Source organism: Euleptes europaea, chromosome 2 (assembly GCF_029931775.1).
Source record: "Euleptes europaea isolate rEulEur1 chromosome 2, rEulEur1.hap1, whole genome shotgun sequence".
Classification (NCBI taxonomy): Eukaryota; Metazoa; Chordata; class Lepidosauria; order Squamata; family Sphaerodactylidae; genus Euleptes; species Euleptes europaea.
In genome coordinates, this window is record NC_079313.1 from 83,396,122 (window position 1) to 83,417,537 (window position 21,416).

The 21,416-nt window shown below is 44.8% G+C and overlaps 1 protein-coding gene across 1 annotated transcript in view; it reads right to left on the reverse strand.

Moving 5' to 3' along the window:
• The window catches only part of TBC1D22B (TBC1 domain family member 22B), a 51,708-nt gene that overhangs the window by 13,252 nt on the left and 17,040 nt on the right, over window positions 1–21,416 (reverse strand). The window contains exon 8 of the mRNA XM_056844250.1: window positions 14,303–14,417. Within this exon, the coding sequence (XP_056700228.1) occupies window positions 14,303–14,417 (115 nt within the window). The remainder of the gene's footprint in view (window positions 1–14,302; window positions 14,418–21,416) is intronic.

Here is a 21,416-nt window from a genome sequence, read left to right on the forward strand (position 1 = left end):
GGAGAAGAAGAGGAGAAGGAGAAGAGAAGAAGAGGAGGAGGAGGAAGAAGAAGAGTTGGTTTTTATATGCCAACTTTCTTTACCACTTAAGGAAGAATCAAACCGGCTTACAATCACCTTTCCTTCCTCACAACAGACACCCTGTGAGATAGGTGGGGCTGAGAGAGCTGTGACTAGCCCAAGGTCACCCAGTTGGCTTCATGTGTATGAGTGGGAAAACAAATCTAGTTCACCAGATTAGCATCCACAGCTCATGTAGAGTAGTGGGTAATCAAACCTGGTTCTCCAGATCAGAGTCCACTGTTCCAAACCACCCCTCTCAACCTCTACACCATGCTCCCTCCCCCCCCGATTGCAGGGCTGAGGGCGGCTTACAACATGAAATAAAAACAATCCATTGGCACACGCAAAACAGTAGCAAAATCCAATCAGTAAATTACATAAAAATCTAACAACAATGGCATCTAAAGTAACATCATACCTCCCAGTGTTAAAACAAGAATCAGTAAGTGTCTCCTACAGGCACAGGGGCCAATCATAAAATGCTGGCAGGTTCCAAGCCAAGCGTCCTGCTATGATGGAGGCAGCCATTTCTGAATGGGTGCTCCCTGCAGACACTAAGGTGATACCTCCTGGACTCTTCTGAAGAACTTCCTGATCCAGTGAGGAGGAAGAAAGCCGGAACTGGCTCTTAGCTTTGGAGAAAGTGGGATCTGGGAATCCCATCAGCAGGCACCACACTGGGCATCACCAAACTAGTACAACAAGGTTTCTTGCAATCAGGTAAAGGTCAGAGAATTTAAACATGACACAGCAAGCATTTGTGCTATTCTTCTGTGGGAAGCTAGACAGGGCAGTATGGTCTAGCAGAGACAGGCAGCTGAACTGAAAGAGAGAAATTCCTGTGTGTGCGTGTGTGCTCCAAGCTCCCATCTCACCTCCTTCTGTTCACTATCCAACCCAGTGTAGCCAGGAGGACACAGCCTATGCACGAAAGAAGCAGCCAGGCACACAGGTGAGATTCATTCAACACAGGCTGAATTCTTAAGAGAAAACCTTTATTCACTACAACAGCTTTACACTCTAGAGCACAGGTATATAGGGAAAAGTATATCACAGCACTGAAGGACTACTGCAGAACTAAGAAAGGAAATAAAACATAAGCTTCAGAGTCACAGATGTTACCATAGTATCCCCTTCCTGGGATGGGCACAAGCCCACTTCAACATGTGAAACAGAGGCTCCCCAATGAAGAAATCACTCTTTTCCCTCCCTTGTTCCTGGTTGGACCATCTCTGACCAGGTGCCAGATCTTTTAACCCTTCCTGCCCCAGCTGGGTGGGTTTCCCTTCACCCAATGCAGAGTTTGGGAAGTGATACCCCATGTGAGTCACTCAGCACTCTTTTCTCCAACCAACTTGGAATGCATGTCTCCAACTTTTATTGCCCCACGCAGGTAAACTCAAATACCCATCCCTCTTGCCCCTTCCGGGCAGTTGGGAAATGGGTATCTCCTTACAGGAAACTCTGCTTAGCTGGTATTTTAAGAAGTTTATTTCTCCCTTTCCCTTGGAAAGGTTAGGTTCCCCTGTGCGTAATTCAAGGCATCTTCCACCCCCCTATTACAACACCAACAAGAAAAGAATTAAACCATTGGAGGGAAAGCTTGCACACTGTTATGTGTCAATGGCTTAGTCCTAATAAAAGTATTACATGGACTGTGTTCTTGGCTTTTACATTTGGACCAACAAGGTAAACAACTAGCCATTTTACTCTACATATTGACTACAGTTAATCAAATTATCCCTTTAACCCTTCCTGCCCCAGCTGGGTGGGTTTCCCTTCACCCAGTGCTGAGTTTGGGAAGTGAAAAATGTTGCTGAAAGACAAAAAAGGATCAGCTGAGATGAACTGCCCTTACCAATTTGTAATCAGATATCATCAATCAAGGCCCATAATGCTGTTTCAGTCCCAAATCCCAGCTTAAAGCCAAACTGAAATGGGTCACAGGCAGATGTAGGTAACGATGAAGAATGGCAACCTTTCTGGACCTTTAAGAGTAGGAACAAACATTTTACTTATTAAAAAATGTATATATCTGCCTTTGTCGCAGGCAACCTGGGACCCAAAGCAGGTAGCAACAATGTAAACATATAAACAACATAAAGTCCTTCCTGTGTTACCCGCTAGCACAAGCCAGAGTGGCTTAATTTTTGTCAGGCACCTCGGTAGCTGGGGCAGGCACAGAGTGTTGGCAGGAACAAGCCAGAATACCACATTCATATGTAAAGCAAAATCATAGTTAAGACTAACTCTGGTTGATAAACCAACTTCACATCCTGGTTTCAGAGCCAGGTTTGAAGTCCCCTAGCTAATCATAGCTAGTGCAGCGGCCTGCATTCACATGACCAATTAATTATGGCTATTCTCAGACACAAAAGATATAAAAGTAGTGTAATTTTATATACTAACAAAGTTAAAAACATGAAGTGCCCCATTCATAACGCAATAAAATATGTTACACTTGATAAGAAAATAATGTGTGCGTGTGTGCCGTCAAGTCACAGCTAACTTATGGCGTAACCCTAACTGTAGGGTTTTCAAGGCAAGAGACATTCAGAGGTGGTTTGCCATTGTCTGCCCCCGCGTGGACTGAGAGAGTTCTGAGAGAACTGTGACTGGCCCAAGGTCACCCCAGCAGGCTTTCATGTGGAGGACTGGGGAACGAACCTGGTTCTCCAGATTAGAGTCTGCTGCTCTTAACCACTACACCACACTGGCTCTCAAGAAAGTAGTACTTTTGCCCAAAATATAAATTTCTTGAACACCTTCAAAATTTTCAGAAAAAAATTAATCTCTATTGGCAATTACTGTCTACTTCTCTCCAGGATCAGAGGAGCATGCCGAATATATTAGGTGCTGTGGAACACAGGCAGGATGGTGCTGCTGCAGTTGTCTTGTTTGTGAGTTTCCTAGAGGGACCTGGTTGTCCACTCTGTAAACTTGATGGACCTTGGTCTGATCCAGCAAGGCTTTTCTTATGTTCTTATGTATTTTAGGGTCCTTTGGGGATAGATTATGATGATTTCAGCCCAACTGCTTATCCTGGAAGTGGGGAGGGTTGAGAGCCATGACCTCCCCAGTTCCATCAGACACCGTATTCTCCTTTATCTGCCAGGAAAGGCTCCTGCATCTCTGCTAAACCGAAAATTCAAAAGAAATTCCCTGGGGCAAAAAGAGAGAGAGACTAGGCATGGCATGGGGGAAATCTTGCACCATCGTCATGCTTGGAGGCCTACTGCTGTCGCTGGCTTTCCTAGAATCCATTTGAGCTTGTAAGTGGGCAGAAGAAAAACAGAGTTTCACTTACCTGTAACTGTTGTTCATCTGGTGGATCTTCTATGCAGGCACACATGGGACTGCGCAGGCCAGCCACGGATAAGATTTGTCAGCTTCTAACAAAATCTAAAAAAGAGTGCTCCCCCTCCCCTTGGGGCATGCAATCTCCCCGCCCACGGTCACATGACCCACGGAGGAGGGAGCACTCTTCCCTCCAGTTCTCCTGCCGCCACAGAACCAACCACTGGTCTAGTGGAGAAGTCCCACAGAGGGGAAGGAGGGAGGGATACGTGCCTGCATAGAAGATCCACCAGATGAACAACAGTTACAGGTAAGTGAAACTCTGTTTTTCATCTGCGTGGCTTCTATGCAGTCCCACATGGGAGAGTAGCGAGCTCGCTTACCAGGACGGTGGGTGTGGGACAGTCACCGAAATAAAGACTGCAATACGGCACGTCCCACAGCTGCATCTCTTGCCGAGTCCACATCCATAGCGTAGTGTTTCATAAACGTAGAGGGTGTGGACCAGGTAGCAGCCTTACAGATGTCCCGGAGATCTATCTTAGAGGATAAGGCGATGGAAGCCACATACGCTCTGGTAGAATGTGCTTTGATCATAGGAGGGCACTCCTGGTGAGCAAACTCATATGCCATCTTGATGGTTGACGTGATCCATCTCGAGAGGGTCTGAGGAGAAGCACGACAACCTTTGCGATGCCCGCCGAAGCAAACAAAAAGGTTGTCATCTTTACGGAAGTTTTGAGACCTTTTAATGTAAAAAAGAAGGGCTCTGCGGACATCTAGGGAATGTAATGCCCTATCAGCATCTGAGGATGGGTGAGGGGAAAAAACGAGAAGGACAATGTCCTGTGTAAGGTGGAAGGCTGAAACGACCTTAGGTAAAAAGGAAATCTTATCCGAGTGGAACTCTATCCGAGTGGAACTTAGTATAAGGAGGGGAATGTGACAGTGCTGAGATGTCGCTCACCCTCCTTGCCGAGGTAATGGCGACTAAAAAGGCAGCCTTGAAGGATAGTAGGGCCAATTCACAAGTAGCTAACGGCTCAAACGGAGGTCTCATGAGCTGTGAAAGGACTAAGGAGAGACTCCACTGGGGAACTGGTGGAGTGACAGGAGGATACAAGTTATTGAGACCCTTCAAAAACTTTTTGGAAAAGGGGTGAGAAAAAACTGAGAAGAAGTCAATATCTGGGTGAAAAGCCAATATTGCGGCTAAATAAACTTTAATGGAAGAATTAGATAAACCATCATCTTTGAGAGATAGAAGGTAATCAAACACAACAGACAGTGGGCAATTGATTGGTGAAATATTTATAACCTTAGCCCAATCAGAAAAATGTCTCCATTTAGCATCGTAGGACTGCCATGTGGAAGACTTTAACGAATGCAGCAGAACTTTAGCTACCCTGTCAGACCACTGCCCTGGGGTATCACCCTCCAGGCAGCAAGTTGCAGATCTGGGGGGGGGGAGTGGGAGGAATTCTTCGGAAGAAGAATGTAATTCCCTTGTGCAAGTGACATGAGCACTGCGAACCACGATCTCCTGGGCCAAAAAGGAGTGACAATGATGGCATCTGTCTTGTCGTGGTTCACCTTGGCTAGGGCCTTGTGAAGTAGAGGGAATGGGGGAAAGAGATAAAACAGAGCCCCGTTCCAAATTGCCTGAAAGGCATCTCCCATTGAGCCTGGGCTGGCTCCCGCCCTCGAATAGAACTTGGGACACACTGAGTTGAGGTGTGTGGCAAAAAGGTCTATTTGCGGATAACCCCACAGGCGGAATATTTGATGGAGACAATCGCTGCTCAGGGTGAGCTCGAGCGCTTGATTGGGAAGGCGACTCAGAGCATCCGCTAGTGTATTGCTCTTCCCTGCGATGTGAATCGCTACGAGAGTAGCGCGGTGAGCTGTGGCCCATTCCCAGATGTCACTGGCTTCCTTGGAGAGCGAAACGGACCCTGTGCCGCCCTGCTTGTTAATATAGAACTGGGCGGTGGAGCTGTCTGTGGCAATCTGAATGTGCTGTCCGTCCAGGTGCCCTGTGAATGAAGACAGAGCAAGACGGATGGCACGCAGCTCCAACAAATTGATGTGCAACTGGGATTCTAGGGAAGACCAAGTACCCTGGGCCGTAAGGTCATCACAATGAGCCCCCCATCCTGACAGAGAAGCGTCTGTGAACAGGTACTTCTGAGGAGAAGGGAGCTGAAAGGGGACACCTGAGAGGATGTTGGCATCGTGTGCCCACCATTGTAAGGAGGAAATAACGTATCTGGGTACGGAAAGGCGTTTGTATTGGGGATCAATATTGAGCCTGAACACCCGGAGGAACCAGTTTTGGAGCGGGCGCATACAGAGCCTCGCAAACTCTACCACGGCCATGGTAGAGGCCATGAGGCCTAACAATTTCTGAATACGATGGGCCATTTGAAACTGTTTTTTTGTGAAGCTAGCCACCATTTTTTGAATGGCGCGAGCTCTCTGTACAGGGAGGAAGGCTCTAGCCTGGACAGCATCTAATTGCGCTTCAATGAAGGTTTGTAGTTGCGCAGGTACAAGCTTAGACTTAGAAAAGTTAACCAAAAGATCCAGGTTGTTGAGGACTGAGAGGATTAAGTCCACCTGTGTGGCTAATTCCGATTGTGACAGACCCACCACTAACCAGTCGTCCAGGTAGGGAAATATTACGCAACCCTTCAGGGCAAGGTGAGCTACCACTACTGCAAGGCACTTCGTAAAGGTCCTGGGGGCTATGGACAACCCGAAGGGCAACACATTGTACTGGTAACATTTCCCATTGCATTCAAACCGTAGGTATTGGCGACACTCAGTATGAATTGCAATGTGGAAATAAGCGTCGCTGATATCTAACACCACGAACCACATATGTTTATCCAGGAGGGGAAGCACTTCTGGGAGCGTGAGCATACGGAACTTGCTGGACCTAATAAAGGCGTTAAGGTCCTGGAGATCCAGGATAGGGCGCTTCCCCCTTTTTTATCCACAAGAAAAAAGTGGGAGTAAAACCCGTGATTCTGTTCCGAAGATGCAACCTCTGAAATGGCTCCCTTAGACAGGAGAGTGGTAACCTCTTGTACGAGTAAATCTGGGGCCGGCGAAAGGGAGCAGCCCGTGGGTCTGTATGGAAGTAACATATCAAATTCTATGAAGTAACCAACATTTATTATTTTGAGAACCCAAACATCAGTGGTAATAGCAGACCATGAGTGGTAGAAAGCTGACAGGCGATCAAGAAAGCAAGCAGACATGTCTAGTCATGCCTGCTTTGGTTTGTGGAAACTGCCGGGAGACCCTCTGGGGCCTTTACGGGCCCTGGGTTTGGGTGGGAACTTCCTGTCCTGCTGCGAGCGGGGAAAGGACGGGCAGAAGGAGGGTTGTTGGAAGGAACCCTGGAAACGATATGGGCGGGAAGATTGGTTGGCTTGATGGCCAAAATAACGCCGCTTAAAATCAGGGGCTTGGGGAGCAATCCCTAAGGATTTGGCATTTGTTTTGTTTTTTTTCAGGTGATCCAGGAAAGTATCAGCTTGGTCGCTGAACAAGGATGTCCCTTCAAAAGGAAGGTCCTCAATACGGGCTCGAGTGTCATAGGGGAGAGCAGACTGGCGCAGCCAAGCATGCCGGCGAATGACAATAACAGAGGCAATGGCTTTACTAGAGGAATCCGCCACATGGCGTGCAGCTGTAAGCTGTTGCCTTGCGAGGGACATGCCTTTGGACTGAATGGCTACTGCCGAGGGACATTGATTGTCGGGAAGGATGGAGATTTGAGGGGATATACGATCCCAGAGGGAGTATTGATACCTGGCCATGATGGCCAGGAAATTGGAAATGCCGAGACCCACCGCAGTGGAAGTGTAAATTTTTCTGGCAAGGGTATCTAGTTTACGGCCTTCCTTATCCTGCAGGGAGGAGTGTGCTCCAGACCTATATTTACCAGGCAAAACCTCCACTATTACGGAATTAGGAGGGATTGGCACCGACGACTGTATCGGCTCTGATGGCCCCGATGATAGGATCGGCTCCGACGGGAGGAACAGCTCCGACGATGGGCTCGAGTCCGACTGCGGGATCGGCTCCGATGAGAAGATGGCCGGCGTTTGGAGGAAGCGGATCGTTTGGACTATCGGCTCGACGTCGAGAAGAAGATCGGCTCCGACGGGTAGATTGACGACGGCGAGAGTTCGACCAACACCAACTGGATCCGGACGAAGCCGGGGATCGGGAATGGCGTCGAGAAGTCGATCGACGCCGAGGCCGTTGGCCGGGCTCGAGATGGGACGAACGCTTCGGAGACTCCGCTTGGTTCCTTTCAACCGAACGCTGGGAGTCCTGTTGAACACTCACAGGATGGGGTGGTTGATCGGCACCGACCTGGAGCTCTGTAGGTTCTGCCCGAGGCCCTTTATCATCAGGCCGTGGGGACTTTGCAAGCACCGGAGGCACATCTTTATAGATGTGAAGGAGGTGCTGCTTAAACTCAGCCGAGTCTTCCTGGGCCCTGCTCGGACACGGAACCGAGGGGGTAGCCAGGGAACGAGGAGGCGAATCCTCAATGGTAATGGGCTGCTGTGCAGCTTCGTCGGGAGATCGCGACTCACACAGACGAGGCTTGGCTTGGGATCGGCGTCGAGGGGTCCTCGGCGACCTCGAAGGTGATCAACGCCGAGGTGATTTTTAGCGGGACGCATGGTGCGGTGAGCAGTGGCCATCTTGCGAAACCGGAGCAATAAACTTTGCTGGCCGAATAACGACGGAGGAAGGCTTCTTAGAAGGGCCAACTTTTTTGGACTTTTTGTAGTAGGACCCACTTTGGGTTGGGACTTACCGGTCGAAGTACTCAGTTCAGCAGAACGACCTCGTGGGCGAAGCGACTCTTTGTAGAGATGAGAAAGTAACCGAGTCGACCGAACCTTCAAGGCCTTGCTGGTGAGTTTGGAGCAACTTTTACAAGCTGCCGGAATGTGGCCTTTCCCCAGACAAAGGAGGCATTCAGTGTGGGTATCATTCTTTGCCATCTTAGTACCACACACAGTGCATTTCTTGAAAAGTGGAGCTTTTTTGGGCTCCATGGCTAGAGAGAGGTGCTGACACGTTCTCTCTCTGTGGCGACAGAAAGAGAACTGGAGGGAAGAGTGCTCCCTCCTCCTTGGGTCATGTGACCGTGGGCAGGGAGATTGCATGCCCCAAGGGGAGGGGGAGCACTCTTTTTTAGATTTTGCTAGAAACTGACAAATCTTATCCGTGGCTGGCCTGCGCCTGCGCAGTCCCATGTGGGACTGCATAGAAGCCACACAGATGAACTCTTGTTAGGATTCATATGGACTGCAGAGATGGAATGCACTAAATGCTACTGTGGCTGGTCCCACACGAAAGAAAAATGCAATAAGTGAGGCACTATCTTTTCTGCGACAAGACGCGCAAGCTTTTGGAAGGGTTCTGCCTTACCTCGGGCAACACCACTGTACTCCACTGACTGCTGTAATCCTGACTTCCTAGTATTGTACCAGGTTGTGTTCAGTGTTTTCACATACATACAAAAAGACAGTGTAACAGCCCTCTCTTCTCAAGTCTATGATCTGCTTCTTTCATTCTGTACATTGCTTTCCAAAGGGGAGAGTTAGAAAATCCAATTCACCCACCACCAGCAGAAAGGAGGCTTTATTTCACCCATCAGCTTACAATAACTTTTTAAAAAGAAATGCAGTGTTATTCAATGGGAAGGTTTGTCCAATGATAAAAGTGAAACATGTGAGGAGTCAGTACAAGAAGCTAATCAGGAAAGATGAAGATAGAAAACAGCTGAGCTACACCCATCCTACACTCAAGCTTATAAAAGATAAATGGTGCCGTTCATACAGGTTTACTCCCACCCACCTTCTCCCTTGGCCCCTAACAGACTACTCAATACCAACAGTACAATCAGCCTTGAAAAACTGAGCCAGGAGCAAAGAAGAGCTTTGCGAGAGCACAAACATCTGTTCTGCAAGAACCTTAGACAGGTCCCTCATAAAGAACCTGGATATCCAACATATGGCTCCAACAGAAACTGAAAGGCAGCCAACAGCTTTGAAACAGTCACTCGAGGCTGGCGTGAGGACAATTCTAATGATTGACACCACAGTGCAGGGCACTTTGGGGCCAGGCTAGGAGAGAATTAGTATGCATGGTTCCAGCTGACTAGGCATATGGCTGTTGGGAAGAACAGAATTCTTTGGAGTGGGATTCCACCAATAAGCCTGGCGACAGTACTGGTAACAAGCAAGTGGAATTCATTTAAACCAGAAGTATAGCTGAGCTCATGGCTGAGAATACAAGTGCTGGCTAAGACATGCAGGGCCCTGCCAAAAGGAAAGGCTGTATTTTTCCTGCCTTACTGGGCACAGATCCACTATCTGTGCTGTAACTGCCCACACACACACGCTGCATTTTAAAGATAACCACTTTGCTGGCTTCCTTTATTTCACACATGTGCCAGCTTGCTATGCCATCACATTTGTTTGCCATCTGGCCATGACCCAAGATAAATGTATTGGGAGAAGGTTGCAATAGAAGTAGCAAAACTTACTCCACCAGGAGGCTGACAGACTAAGTGTACGAGAAGAGCTAGACAAATATAAATTAAGAAAAACCTGTTTCTAGAATGCCTACGCACTGATGTAGTTAGAGCCATTTACCACTGGAAGGTAAAAAATGCACAGTTGGCAGTAATGTCCAAAGACGAGAGTCTCTCACACATCAAAGATGGGACTGACTCAAAATATGTTTCTCTTCCCAAGACAACTTTGTGTGAGATCTCCTTGATGGCTTTTTAGATCGTCAATAGTATTCTTACTTATACTTTTGACTGTACAGAATATTTTCCATTATTTGCCTTTCCTACTCTCTGACCACACAATATTACCATTGTACAAAGGCAGATCCATTGCTATTCAGGAAATTTACAGAAATCGGTGACCAGGTCAACTAGGCCCGTGCACCAATGATGTCCACAAGATGCATCAACGGGTTATTATGTTTCCCAACTGTGTTCGGCTTGTCAAAACCAATTCTGAAAGCGCTCTAGTGGCTTTGAAAAAACATCACAGACAATCTTTGCTGTCTCATCAAAATCAGTAAGACTGAATGGAATGAAATAACATGCTGTTAGACTAAGGCACATTTTTAAGAGGCACTTAGAGATTATTTGTGTCCCACAAAACATACACACACCCCAAAGTGCCTGCCTGCTTTTGATGAGCGTAACAGACTATACTTTAGACCACTACTTGGACGTGCTACTATAAGGCATCGCCTTAAAATCTATTCTGATTGACCCCTCAGGAAATGTGCCATTTGGGGACCTGTCCTCACTCCACCTGTAGGACACTGAACTAGGGCTGTCGATTCGGTTCGTCTGAACCAAAAAAACAGCTGAATTTTCTGCAATTCGGGGTTTTTTGGATGGATCCGAACTGAAAAAAGGCGGGAAAACGACGCCCTGAATTCAGCAAATTCGAGGCGATCGCTGAATAAATTGGCAGGTTCAGTGTTCCCGAACCTGCCTTTTCCCGCCTTTAAAGACCCACCACCCACTTTCCCTGAAGCCGGGCAGGGGGCGCTTTAAACAGATCTGCGCCTTCCAGTTGGAGGGCGTAGATCTGTTTAAAGCGCCCCCCACGCGCCTTCATGGAAGCCCCGTGAAGGCCCGCGGGAGGGGGCTCTTTAAAGACCCCCGCCCCCTTCCCGACTCTCGGTTTGAAGTGGTGGGCGCCGCCTGGGCAGGTGGCGCCCAGGACTTCAAAGACCCGGCCGAATTTTCCCCCGAACTCCGGATCTCATGCCGAATTTCGCGGATCCGAAGCGGGGGAGTTCGGACTTCGGCACGTCCCGAATTAAAAAGGGCCGAATTTTGCCGAAGCCAAACTTTACCGAATTTTTTTCAACAGCCCTACACTGAACAGCTACAGACATAGCACCGACAACTCCCACAAAGTATTCTGTCAGATGCTACCCGCTAAAACAAGCAGTTCTCAGCAATGATCAGTTGAAATCATTAATCTGATCGACATGGCAGACACTCAATATATAGATCTGTCACTGGCAGAGTCCCAGAAGTGCTCAAGTGCTTTGCCAACTCATGAAGGCAGCTGAGTCTATGCAGGCAGGCAACACTGAACACCCTGGGAAGAGAACATACAAAGGAAGGAAGAAATGGGGAGAGGGCAGAACTTATAACGTTTCATTGACCTGGCGAACCACTGGGAATCCAGCAGACATTTATTCAAACAGGTGGGAGCAACCAAGAGCAATGTCCTATGGAAGTAACAAAAGAAGAAAGATGCTAGATCAACTGTTGGGTGTGAACCAACTTTTGCAATAGGGGATGAAAAAGAATGATTCAGTTGTCCAGTTCTGTACCTTTTCCAGCTCTTCAATATTCTTTTGAGATAACATATCCACCGGGTCATTCCAATTTCAAAGTGAAATGTATAATTTATGTAACGGTACAATTCCTAATATCTGTGGACAATTTAATAAGCCCATAACCCTTCTATGTAGAGTGAAGCTCCTTGGTATGTTTTCCAATTGCAAATACTCCAAACCCTCATAGAGTCCCTGAAGGAGTCTCTATGAGTTTTGATTGGACAGATATATGAACAGAGTACCAGACCACTTTGGGGGATGTTTCTCAATTGCCCTCAAAATACGCTGAGGACACTGGCTGGAAATGTAAAACTTGCACTTACCGAAGAGGGGTTAATGAATGGCAATGATCTTGCAGACCAAGGTTAATCTATCACTGAGCATGGATGCTATGGGAGAGACCCGTAAATCCAATATTAAGAGGCACGGGTGTCAGCACAAATGCATGAGCAAGAGTTCATTTGGAGATAATCTCTTAAGAACTCCTACCTCGAAACAAAGGAACCCTTTCCCACACAAATGCTTCCCTTGGGAGCCCCTGCAGGCTTGCTGACCCTGTTATTTATGCTGTAGAATGTGCTATTAGGGGGGCAGGTATGTACAGAAAAAGCTCAAACTATAGATAACAAACAGCTATTTAAGGATGTTTGTAATGGGATACAGTAGCTCCAGGTACTGATGTTCCACAACCCAAAAGAGGGACACCAGCCTTTAGTATCTATAATACCGTACAATTCTAGGCAACAGGCAGCAGAGAGAAAATGAAACAAGCTCAGACTTTAAAAGTGAGATGCTTCTTGCCTGGAAGAGTGAAGGGAGAGCTGTTTTCCAGTACTGAGAGGAATGGTGTTTTGAATTTCAGCTCATGTGCTTAGTACCCTTCAAGTCCTTCCAGAGGAACACTGCAAATATGAAGTGGTAAAAGTTCAAAAAACACAGAACTAGTAAAAAACTAACCCCAGATGCAATCTGGATTTTTTTTAAAAAGGGGGGAGGAGAATGGACCACCACCTGTATTACCCCATAGGCCCAAACAGCCAATTACTTTTCAACCTGGGCTATACTTTGCACTGGAACTTGTTGGCCTATTACACTCTTAGCTGTGAATTCCAAGCCCAGCTCAACAATGAGCAAGATATTTGCTTTAAATTTGGTTAAAATAATATACTTGTCAGATTCCACAGAAGGTCAATTTTTAGTAGGGGATCTAAGAAAGGCGACAGCAGTGACTGCGTAAGACTAAAACTAGACTGGGAGGGATATGTATGCTCTTCTGGGTAGAACGCATAGCTTTTCCTGCATAGAACTCTTACCTACATACCAAACATCAGCCTTTCCAGATTCATCACATTTCTTCCTCCATTTTGCTAACTGCATTATTTTGCAACCAGGATGGACTACCTAACCCCTACTGTAATCAAGTCATGATCCCCACCATTGCCATTGTTTCAATGGAGTATACCCTTATCCTGTTTAATTTATGCTCACACATCTCCACAACGTAAGCAATGTGCGTAATTGTCTGAAGTACAGTACAGTTACAGTGCCCAGTTAGCACGGAAGGTAGGCACAATAGTAACCACAGCAGCAAATGACAGGCATATATAGGTGAAGCTGATATTGAACAAAAAAGTGTTGGTACAGTTCTGGCTTAGTTGCCTTAATATCTCTTAACCAGCTTACTTCTTACAGATGTATAGAGGAACAGAATAGAATAGAATCATAGAGTTGGAAGGGACCACCAGGGTCATCTAGTCCAACCCCCTGACAATGCAGGAATTTCACAACTACCTCCCCCCCACACACCCAGTGACCCCTACTCCATGCCCAGAAGATGCCCAAGATGCCCTCCCTCTCATGAACTGCCTCTCATGAACTGTCTAAGGTCATACAATCAGCATTGCTGACAGATGGCCATCTAGTCTTTGATTTGCAGTTCCTATTCTAAGCCTTTAGAGGTGAAAAAAGAAAAGAAAATTTGCTCCCAAGTCAGATCATGGTGACCGATTTATCACACAAGGCTACTGAACTGATAGATAACCCCTATGTGTTCCAGAACATAAAACTGTTCACAACATAAATGTGATAAATAATCTTAGCCATAGTTCCATCCTGTAACCTTACTAAAAGTTACAGGAGATGGGCAGGCCTTTCCATTAATAAAACAAATGTGTGTGTGACTTGCATAATGCCCTAATTGCAAAATGTTAGTCTCCTCAGCACAGAATTTAAATATTTTGTCACCACCCTAGCCATGACTACTGACTTTTAGTCTCAAATGGCTCGTTTTGCTACCGCTAAATATGAATGCAAAACCATACCTACTTGCAATTTTAAGTACTGTATGCTACTGACAAAAGCTAGTCCAGGAGAAAAGTGGAAATAGATTAATATGCATTCTAGCTTCATACAACAGCCAACGGCAAAGCATTTCTGGCATGATAAAGCTTATCTGATGACAATTTGAGCATTCAACAGCAAGGGTAATAACACACTGCAGCCATTAAACATCGCTTACCAACATATTCAGAGAGGAACACGACAAAGAATGGAGTGACCAGGTCATTAATCCCCTGCACGTAGCCGCTGGCTGGGTGTCGAATGGCCCAAATAAACAGGATTCTTTCAAAGATCTAGAGAGGAAGAAGGAAAGCCAGGTGCTTAAGTTAGCCATGCCCAGAGGAGAGCCAGAGTAGGAAGTCTGATGAGTGCTGGGGAATGAAGAAAGGGCACAGGAGGCCCAGCCATCCCGAGAAAAGGGTGCCAACAGACAGAAATACACAGTGCAGGAAAACTCAGCATGAAATGAACATGGGGCCTCAGATAAGACCCAACATGGGGTCCTAGACACGGTCTAAGTAAAGGCTTAAGTTATCAGACCTATCTGATGTCAGCGTTCTGCACTGAAAATAATTAACTGCACAAAGACAGAGGCAAACCAGAGGTAGCTTAGGGAAACAACATACAGGTTGAGCATCCCTTATCCGGAATGCTTGGGACCAGAAGTGTTCCATATTTCGGATCTTTCCATATTTTGGAATATCTGCATATACATAATGAGATATCTTGGGGATGGGACCCAAGTCTAAACATTAAGTTCATTTATGTTTTATATATGTGCTATATACACTTTATACACATAGCCTTAATGTAACTTAAAACAATATTTTAAACAATTTTGTGTACACTGAACCATCAGAAAGCAAAGGTGAGAGGTGCTTGGTGAGCTGCTGAGGGCCTGCCTGCATGTTGGCTCAGAACAGGGTGGATTTGATTTAAATCAAATCGATTTAAATCACAATTTAAATTATTAGTCAGTAACACTAGATTTGCCCTGACCTGGATGGCCCAGGCTAGCTTGATCTCGTCAGATCTCAGAAGCTAAGCAGGGTCAGCCCTGGTTAGTATTTGGATGGGAGACCACCAAGGAAGTCCAGGGTTGCTGTGCAGAGGAAGGCACTGGCAAACCACCTCTGTTAGTCTCTTGCCATGAAAACCCCAAAAAGAGTTGCCATAAGTCGGCTGCGACTTGACGGCACTTTACACACACAATACTAGATTTAAATCATGGTTTTCTCCCTCCTCACTTGGCTCCTTGTGCAGATCTATTCCATTCCAAACAATCTTCTATTCAGTGAACTTCTTGAAACTTAGCACTTAAGAGGTAAGAGGTTGAGTCTGCGTACATCGATTTGCAAAGGAACAATGGGATTAAGGTCATTTTCTCAACTCTGTGTATTTTATAACATTTTTGCTGTGAAGAAGAGCCGTGTTATCTCTGCAGACACAAAGCACTATTTTGAGAAATGAAAACCAAGCATCTGTGATAATATCTTCTAGACAGAAAAACTGCCTAAAATAATCATACAGAACCCTCTGGAAGAATGGATTAATGCAATTCATTTACCAAAAAAATGTATACAGCCTCACGCGAAATAATTAAAAACAAATCCTTATTTCAAGAAGAATAACCTTTGGACTATAATGTGTCTTAAATAGAAAACTATATATTGATAGATTTCCCCTCAAAAAGTGTTTTATTAAAAAAAAATCTAATTTAAATGTCAAAAATCTGGTTTTTAATGTAAAAAAAAAAATCATTGGTTTTTATCCACCCTGGCTCAAAACTGCTGGTTTTCAAGTCATTCCAGTTTTAGGACGTCCAGCTAAGGGATACTTAACCTTTACTGTTTAGTAACCTCCCAAGTTCATTTTCACTATGTCCTCAGAGTAAGAGGCAGAGCACTACAGGCCTTTGTACTTCCCTGTTTCTGTGGAGAACGTTACCATAAAGCAAGAGCACCGGACCAGGACTAACTTCTTTTACATAAGCAGTTCCTACCCATTCTAAGGATAAAGAAACAAATACACAGGCAACGTTTCACCCAGTTGTTAAGAAACACCACTCTATTCCTCCAGTGTCCTAGACAATGACAACTAAAGTTACTAGGACAACTGACAAGCGCTTACCACTTAATTGTATTAATATTAAAACTAAGTAACTTAAATGTAACCACTGTAGATTATCTCCATTGTAGATTATCTGTATTTAAGTTTTTGCTCTCTTGCACCAATTCTTCATATGCTGGAGGAGCTACATTCGGTGCCACCATCACAAAATTTCTGGCCATGATTCTGTCCCTAAATGCCCCACAGAGGGTTGTGCGTGTGTCTGTCATTTATTTGCCTTTTCTTGAAATCTCTGTCTTGCTGATGATCTTGATTGAAAGGAACAAAACTGGAACGGAGCAACGCGAGACATTGTTCAAATAAAAGGCTATTCAGGACACCATTTACCAGCTTGGCCATGCGTGTGTGCGCAACAGGTGAACCTTTTACCCAAGATTTTTTTCCCCCTATATAAAAGTGACATGTACAAATCTCATTTCAAACCACAGCTTTGTTCTTGGCCGCCAATTATAATAGCTTTCAGTTACCAAACCTCTTGGCTAGATTAGGCAGCTTGCTAGTATATTTAACATTTTGCAATAAGAAATCGAAGAATGCTATAATGATGCCACTGGTAAGCATATACTAAGCTGGGCCAGGTTTTGTTTGTTTGGTTTTGCAGATTTCACTAAACATTAATGGACTCCCTTTTCAACGATTTAAACAGGTTTGCATTTCAAAATATATATCAAAAGACTTCAACACTCATTCTTGGCACGTAAGGCAACCTGATACAACACTGTTAAAAGAACATGGAAGCAACTGCAGATAGCATACCCTATTAAAATTATATCAAAGTTTCCCTGTCTTCTATGCTAATCAATCTCTACCCCACTCCCAAACACTTGGTGTTTCCTAAAAAACCCTGGTTCACACTTTGAGAGCCCCCCCCCCCCGCACATACACACACCCCTCACACGCGAAGCAACCCTGCTATCACAGCCTTGCAGTGGGGAACTAATACAAACTGCCTTGTCACGCCGTTGCTTGGTGGCAATTAATGTGAACACAGCATGGCAACAATCACTCCTGGGAATGTGGTACAACCCCTCTATATGTTGCTTCCTCCATTTGATTTATTCTGAACCTTGTATTTGTGTGCTTGTTCTGTAGAAGAACGTTCCATCATAATTTGAGGAGAGGCATGCCTAAGGAAGGGGCAGTAACACTGTAACAAGACTAATAGGGTAATCCTATTCGTCCGTGCAGCCAAACCAAACAGAAGTCCAGTGGCATATTAAAGACTAGCAGCATTTTTTTTTCTAACACAAGATTTCATTGCTCAGAACTCACCTCCGATGTACTGTATTTACTCAAAAGGAAGAGGTCTTCCACTTGGGTATACAGATCCACGAAGTGTGGGAGGTCACTAGCTGCACATGGGGGAGAGCAGGAGAGGTTTGGAGAAAGTGTGCCAACTCAGTCACCAGCAGAGGATTGGCAGTAGAAATGACCCTGCGTCTGCACAGACTGCCTTTCAAGCTGCTTTGAGTTTCAGGGAGACAGAGGAGTCAGGTGGACTCACTGCCTGGCTTCAGAAACTGCAGCTCCTTGTCTGGCAAATGTTAAGGATTAGGCAAGGAGAGAAGTTTAAATGTCCTTCTGGATTAGAGATATAACACTTTCTGTTGGAAAAGTGTGACTCTAGCCTACAGAAAGAATTGTAACTGGTGGGAGGGGTTTAACGGTGTATTCATAAGCAGAGTTACACCCTTCCAAACCCATTGACTTCACTGGATTTAGGAGGGTCTAATTCTGTTTAGGATTGCACTGCATGTTGGTCAGTTTATCTGAGCCTTTGTCTAGTAGTCTGACTCTTGGTAAGGGTGGGGTGGGGTTAAAAAGCCAGCCTCTTGTCTTTTAAAATTTGAAACAGTGATCCCATACTACTCGTGAATAGTTACAATGGAACGAAGTACAAAAAGTGAAAGTCATTATTGTATATTGATTATTATATGTTTGTTTTGTTTATACTGCTACCTTTTTTAGGAGGAGTTTTACATTCTGGGTTATCTGTTTTTATGTATAACCTCCTCTTTTTTTGGGGGGGGGCTTCTTCCTTTTGAGTAAATACAGTATGAAGTGTATATCCAGAGCAGACCTATTAAGTATACCTCTGTTTCTGGATTTCTGTTTAATATATCAAGAAGCTACAATAAGGAACTGGCAGTCACACAAGGCAAACTAGAGAGACAGTCTGAATTCTGGAGATTTTGCTGTAGCTATAGCCATGTGTTTTTGAAACACGTCAACAGTGAAGAGCCAAAAACCTGGCGGGGGGAAGGGGGCTTTTAAGAGAAAATTAAAATTTTCAAGAATCCATCCCCCCTCCCCCACTAAGAAACACAATGTGATAGTTGGTCTCATCTAGATCTCAGAACAGTCATGGGCCATTTATTGCCAAGGCTGACAACACAGGCTCTTGCTAGGCATTTCTTTATGGAACTGATCGTGAGCTTCTGTGCTTTAGAAATCTGAAGAAAAGAATCTAACTTTTATGGTTGCATGGCTTTAGAAGTCCCTGAATTACTTATCATAAATTCCAGCACTCAATCAGCTACTGGCTCTTAATAGCACATTGCTCCTCCTTGCTACATATACAACCCCTGGAATGGATTAAGTGCATTCAGACTTGACTGAAAATGCATGATCTGCAGGCATAAGTAAATATTCAAGAGGATTAGACTCAAAGAAGAATTTTGAGCTATTCCGCAAAATCAACTTTTTGTAATTAATTCTTGGTTTTCTGTAAATTGTACAGTTCTGTCTGGTCTAGACAGAAGTTCTCTCATATGCTTGGCTCTGCCATTAACAAGCTACATGGACTTAGACAAATGACGCTGCTACAATGAGGATTTATCCACTATTATGCTATACAGAACGCTAACGGGATGATTTCTTGCCATATGTGCATAGGGCAACTGGTCTAACAGGTCATTAATTTTTGTTAGATTTCCTAGAAGAAACCAAGTTAAATGCTACCATTCCCAGTCACTTGTCACAAGACACCTACAGAAATCAAACACAGTCCTGCTATATTAGAAAATGTCAGCGTTTTGCAAATAGCTAAATGTAATTAAATGCAGCAGAAATATCAATATCTAACAGATTTTAAATAGGAAAAACTGAAATAACAGGATTCAGCTGCCCACTCTCTTGGCTGTTCATTTTTTAATATACAGGGAAGAATGTCTATTCTTATGAAACTTCAGCCACATTTAAGTGTATTTAAGGCTTTATGGTTGCTACCCAAAATAGTAGCCCTGTATCTTCTGCTGTATCTTAATTATACAGGAGTCAAGTAGCACCTTAAAGACTAATAATAAGTTCAACATAAGCTTTTGTAAAATATTAGCAACTATAGTGAGTTAGGAAACCAAGATCCTTGTTAAGCCCCCCCGCCCCCGACGGGCATTGTCTGGAATTTGTGAATGAATAGTACTTTTGCATTGGATCCTATGTAGATCCAAGGCCTGTGAGAAAGACGTATCTTTATTCAGAATGGGTTGCAAGTCCCTGGTGATGTACTGGACTGGTTTAAGTAGCTGGCTGTAGGTGACAATGTTTGGGCCCGTCTTGTAGCAGGCTCAGTTGGGTGGCAGATCTTTTCTTGCCTACAACCAGCTTTCGAAACGAATACAGCTTCTCTCCAACAACCATGGCTCACCTAACAAACCCAGCAACCAAACCCTGCAACAGTACTTAGCCAATTTTGCCCCTGCGTACATTCAAACACTGTTACAGGTCCTAATAATATCAGTCATACCATCTTGGACTCACCCGCTTGCTCATCCTCCAATTTAATACATGCTGTCCTTCTAGTCTCTATATTGGGCAAACAGGACAATTCCTACACAAAAGAATAAATGGATACTAGTCTAACAGTTACAGTGTTCAGGAACCAGCAGAGGAACATTTCAACCTACCAGGACATCCTGTGGCAATTTATTGTTTACTTTCAAAACAACTTCACAGTGAGATCCAACGCATCAGACCTGATTTAGAATTCATCCACAAAAATCAAGACAATGTAACCACCCCTACCCCAGGCTTCACAGGGACCTTAGATTCTTAGTTTGCTGTAGGAGCTAGTATCTCACACATCCCACCCCTTAGATTCCCCCACACACACCCATTAAGTCATTGCAACCTGAATTAGATTTCATGATTATTCTACTTTGTTGTTGTTTAGGAATGTCTCGTACCTACTCTGGGTAAACTGATTTCTGTTGTGATCAGATTTTGTTTTACACCAGCCTCTCTTGTAACATTCTTCTTCGCCTTCTGCTGGGTATTTAAACCTAATGGACTTCTATGCATGTGAGGAAATGAGCACAAAAGCTTAGGCTAACATAAGTGCTGTTAGCGTTTAAGATACTTCTGGACACCTGTGTAATCATCCTACGACAGACTAACATGGCTACCCTTCTGGAATTATTTTCTTTTCCCTAATAGCTACCAATGCAAAATATATCACTACATTTCAAGTTTATCCATACCTTCAAACAACAACCAATAAAAAAAGAAGGGGCTCAGGAAATGGAGCTATTACGCTGCATCGTGCATTTTATATTATCAGACATCACTAAAAAGCGAAGGAAATGAGATGGTGGGCTATTTATTTATTTCTCATATTTATATTCCGCCCTCGTTCCCGGGAAGCAACAACAGTGCATCTGCCAACATCTAGTTCTGTTCTTATGGCCTTTCCAGACAGCCTTTGCAAGGGAGATGTGGAGTGATCCATACTACCCTTCACTCTCATCCTACCACCATGATAACACCCAGAACAAAGAATACAAACTGAGGATGCTCCTACAAAACAAGCCTACGAGCATACACTTGGTTTCATAGTTTAGTCTGAGCACAGTAATCTGCATTTTCATGGTGCGGAAAAGCAAAGTACACACCACGCTGTCATTTGGATGCAAGCAGAAATACAGCTGGCCACATTTACACCAATGAAGCTTTTCTGGGCTGTTGGACCAACCCTTGCACACAACAGACTCAATGTGAATGAGACACTGAACTTACTGTGGGGGCTTCTTTTCATTGGTGGCTTAGATTCTAAATGCATCCTTGTGAGGGCGACTCCTTCCACCATGGGCCACAGGCAAGGCTGTGCTGAATATCTGTACAGTACTTCCATTTCTGGTGGGTGGTAGATCCCCTGGGCATTGGTT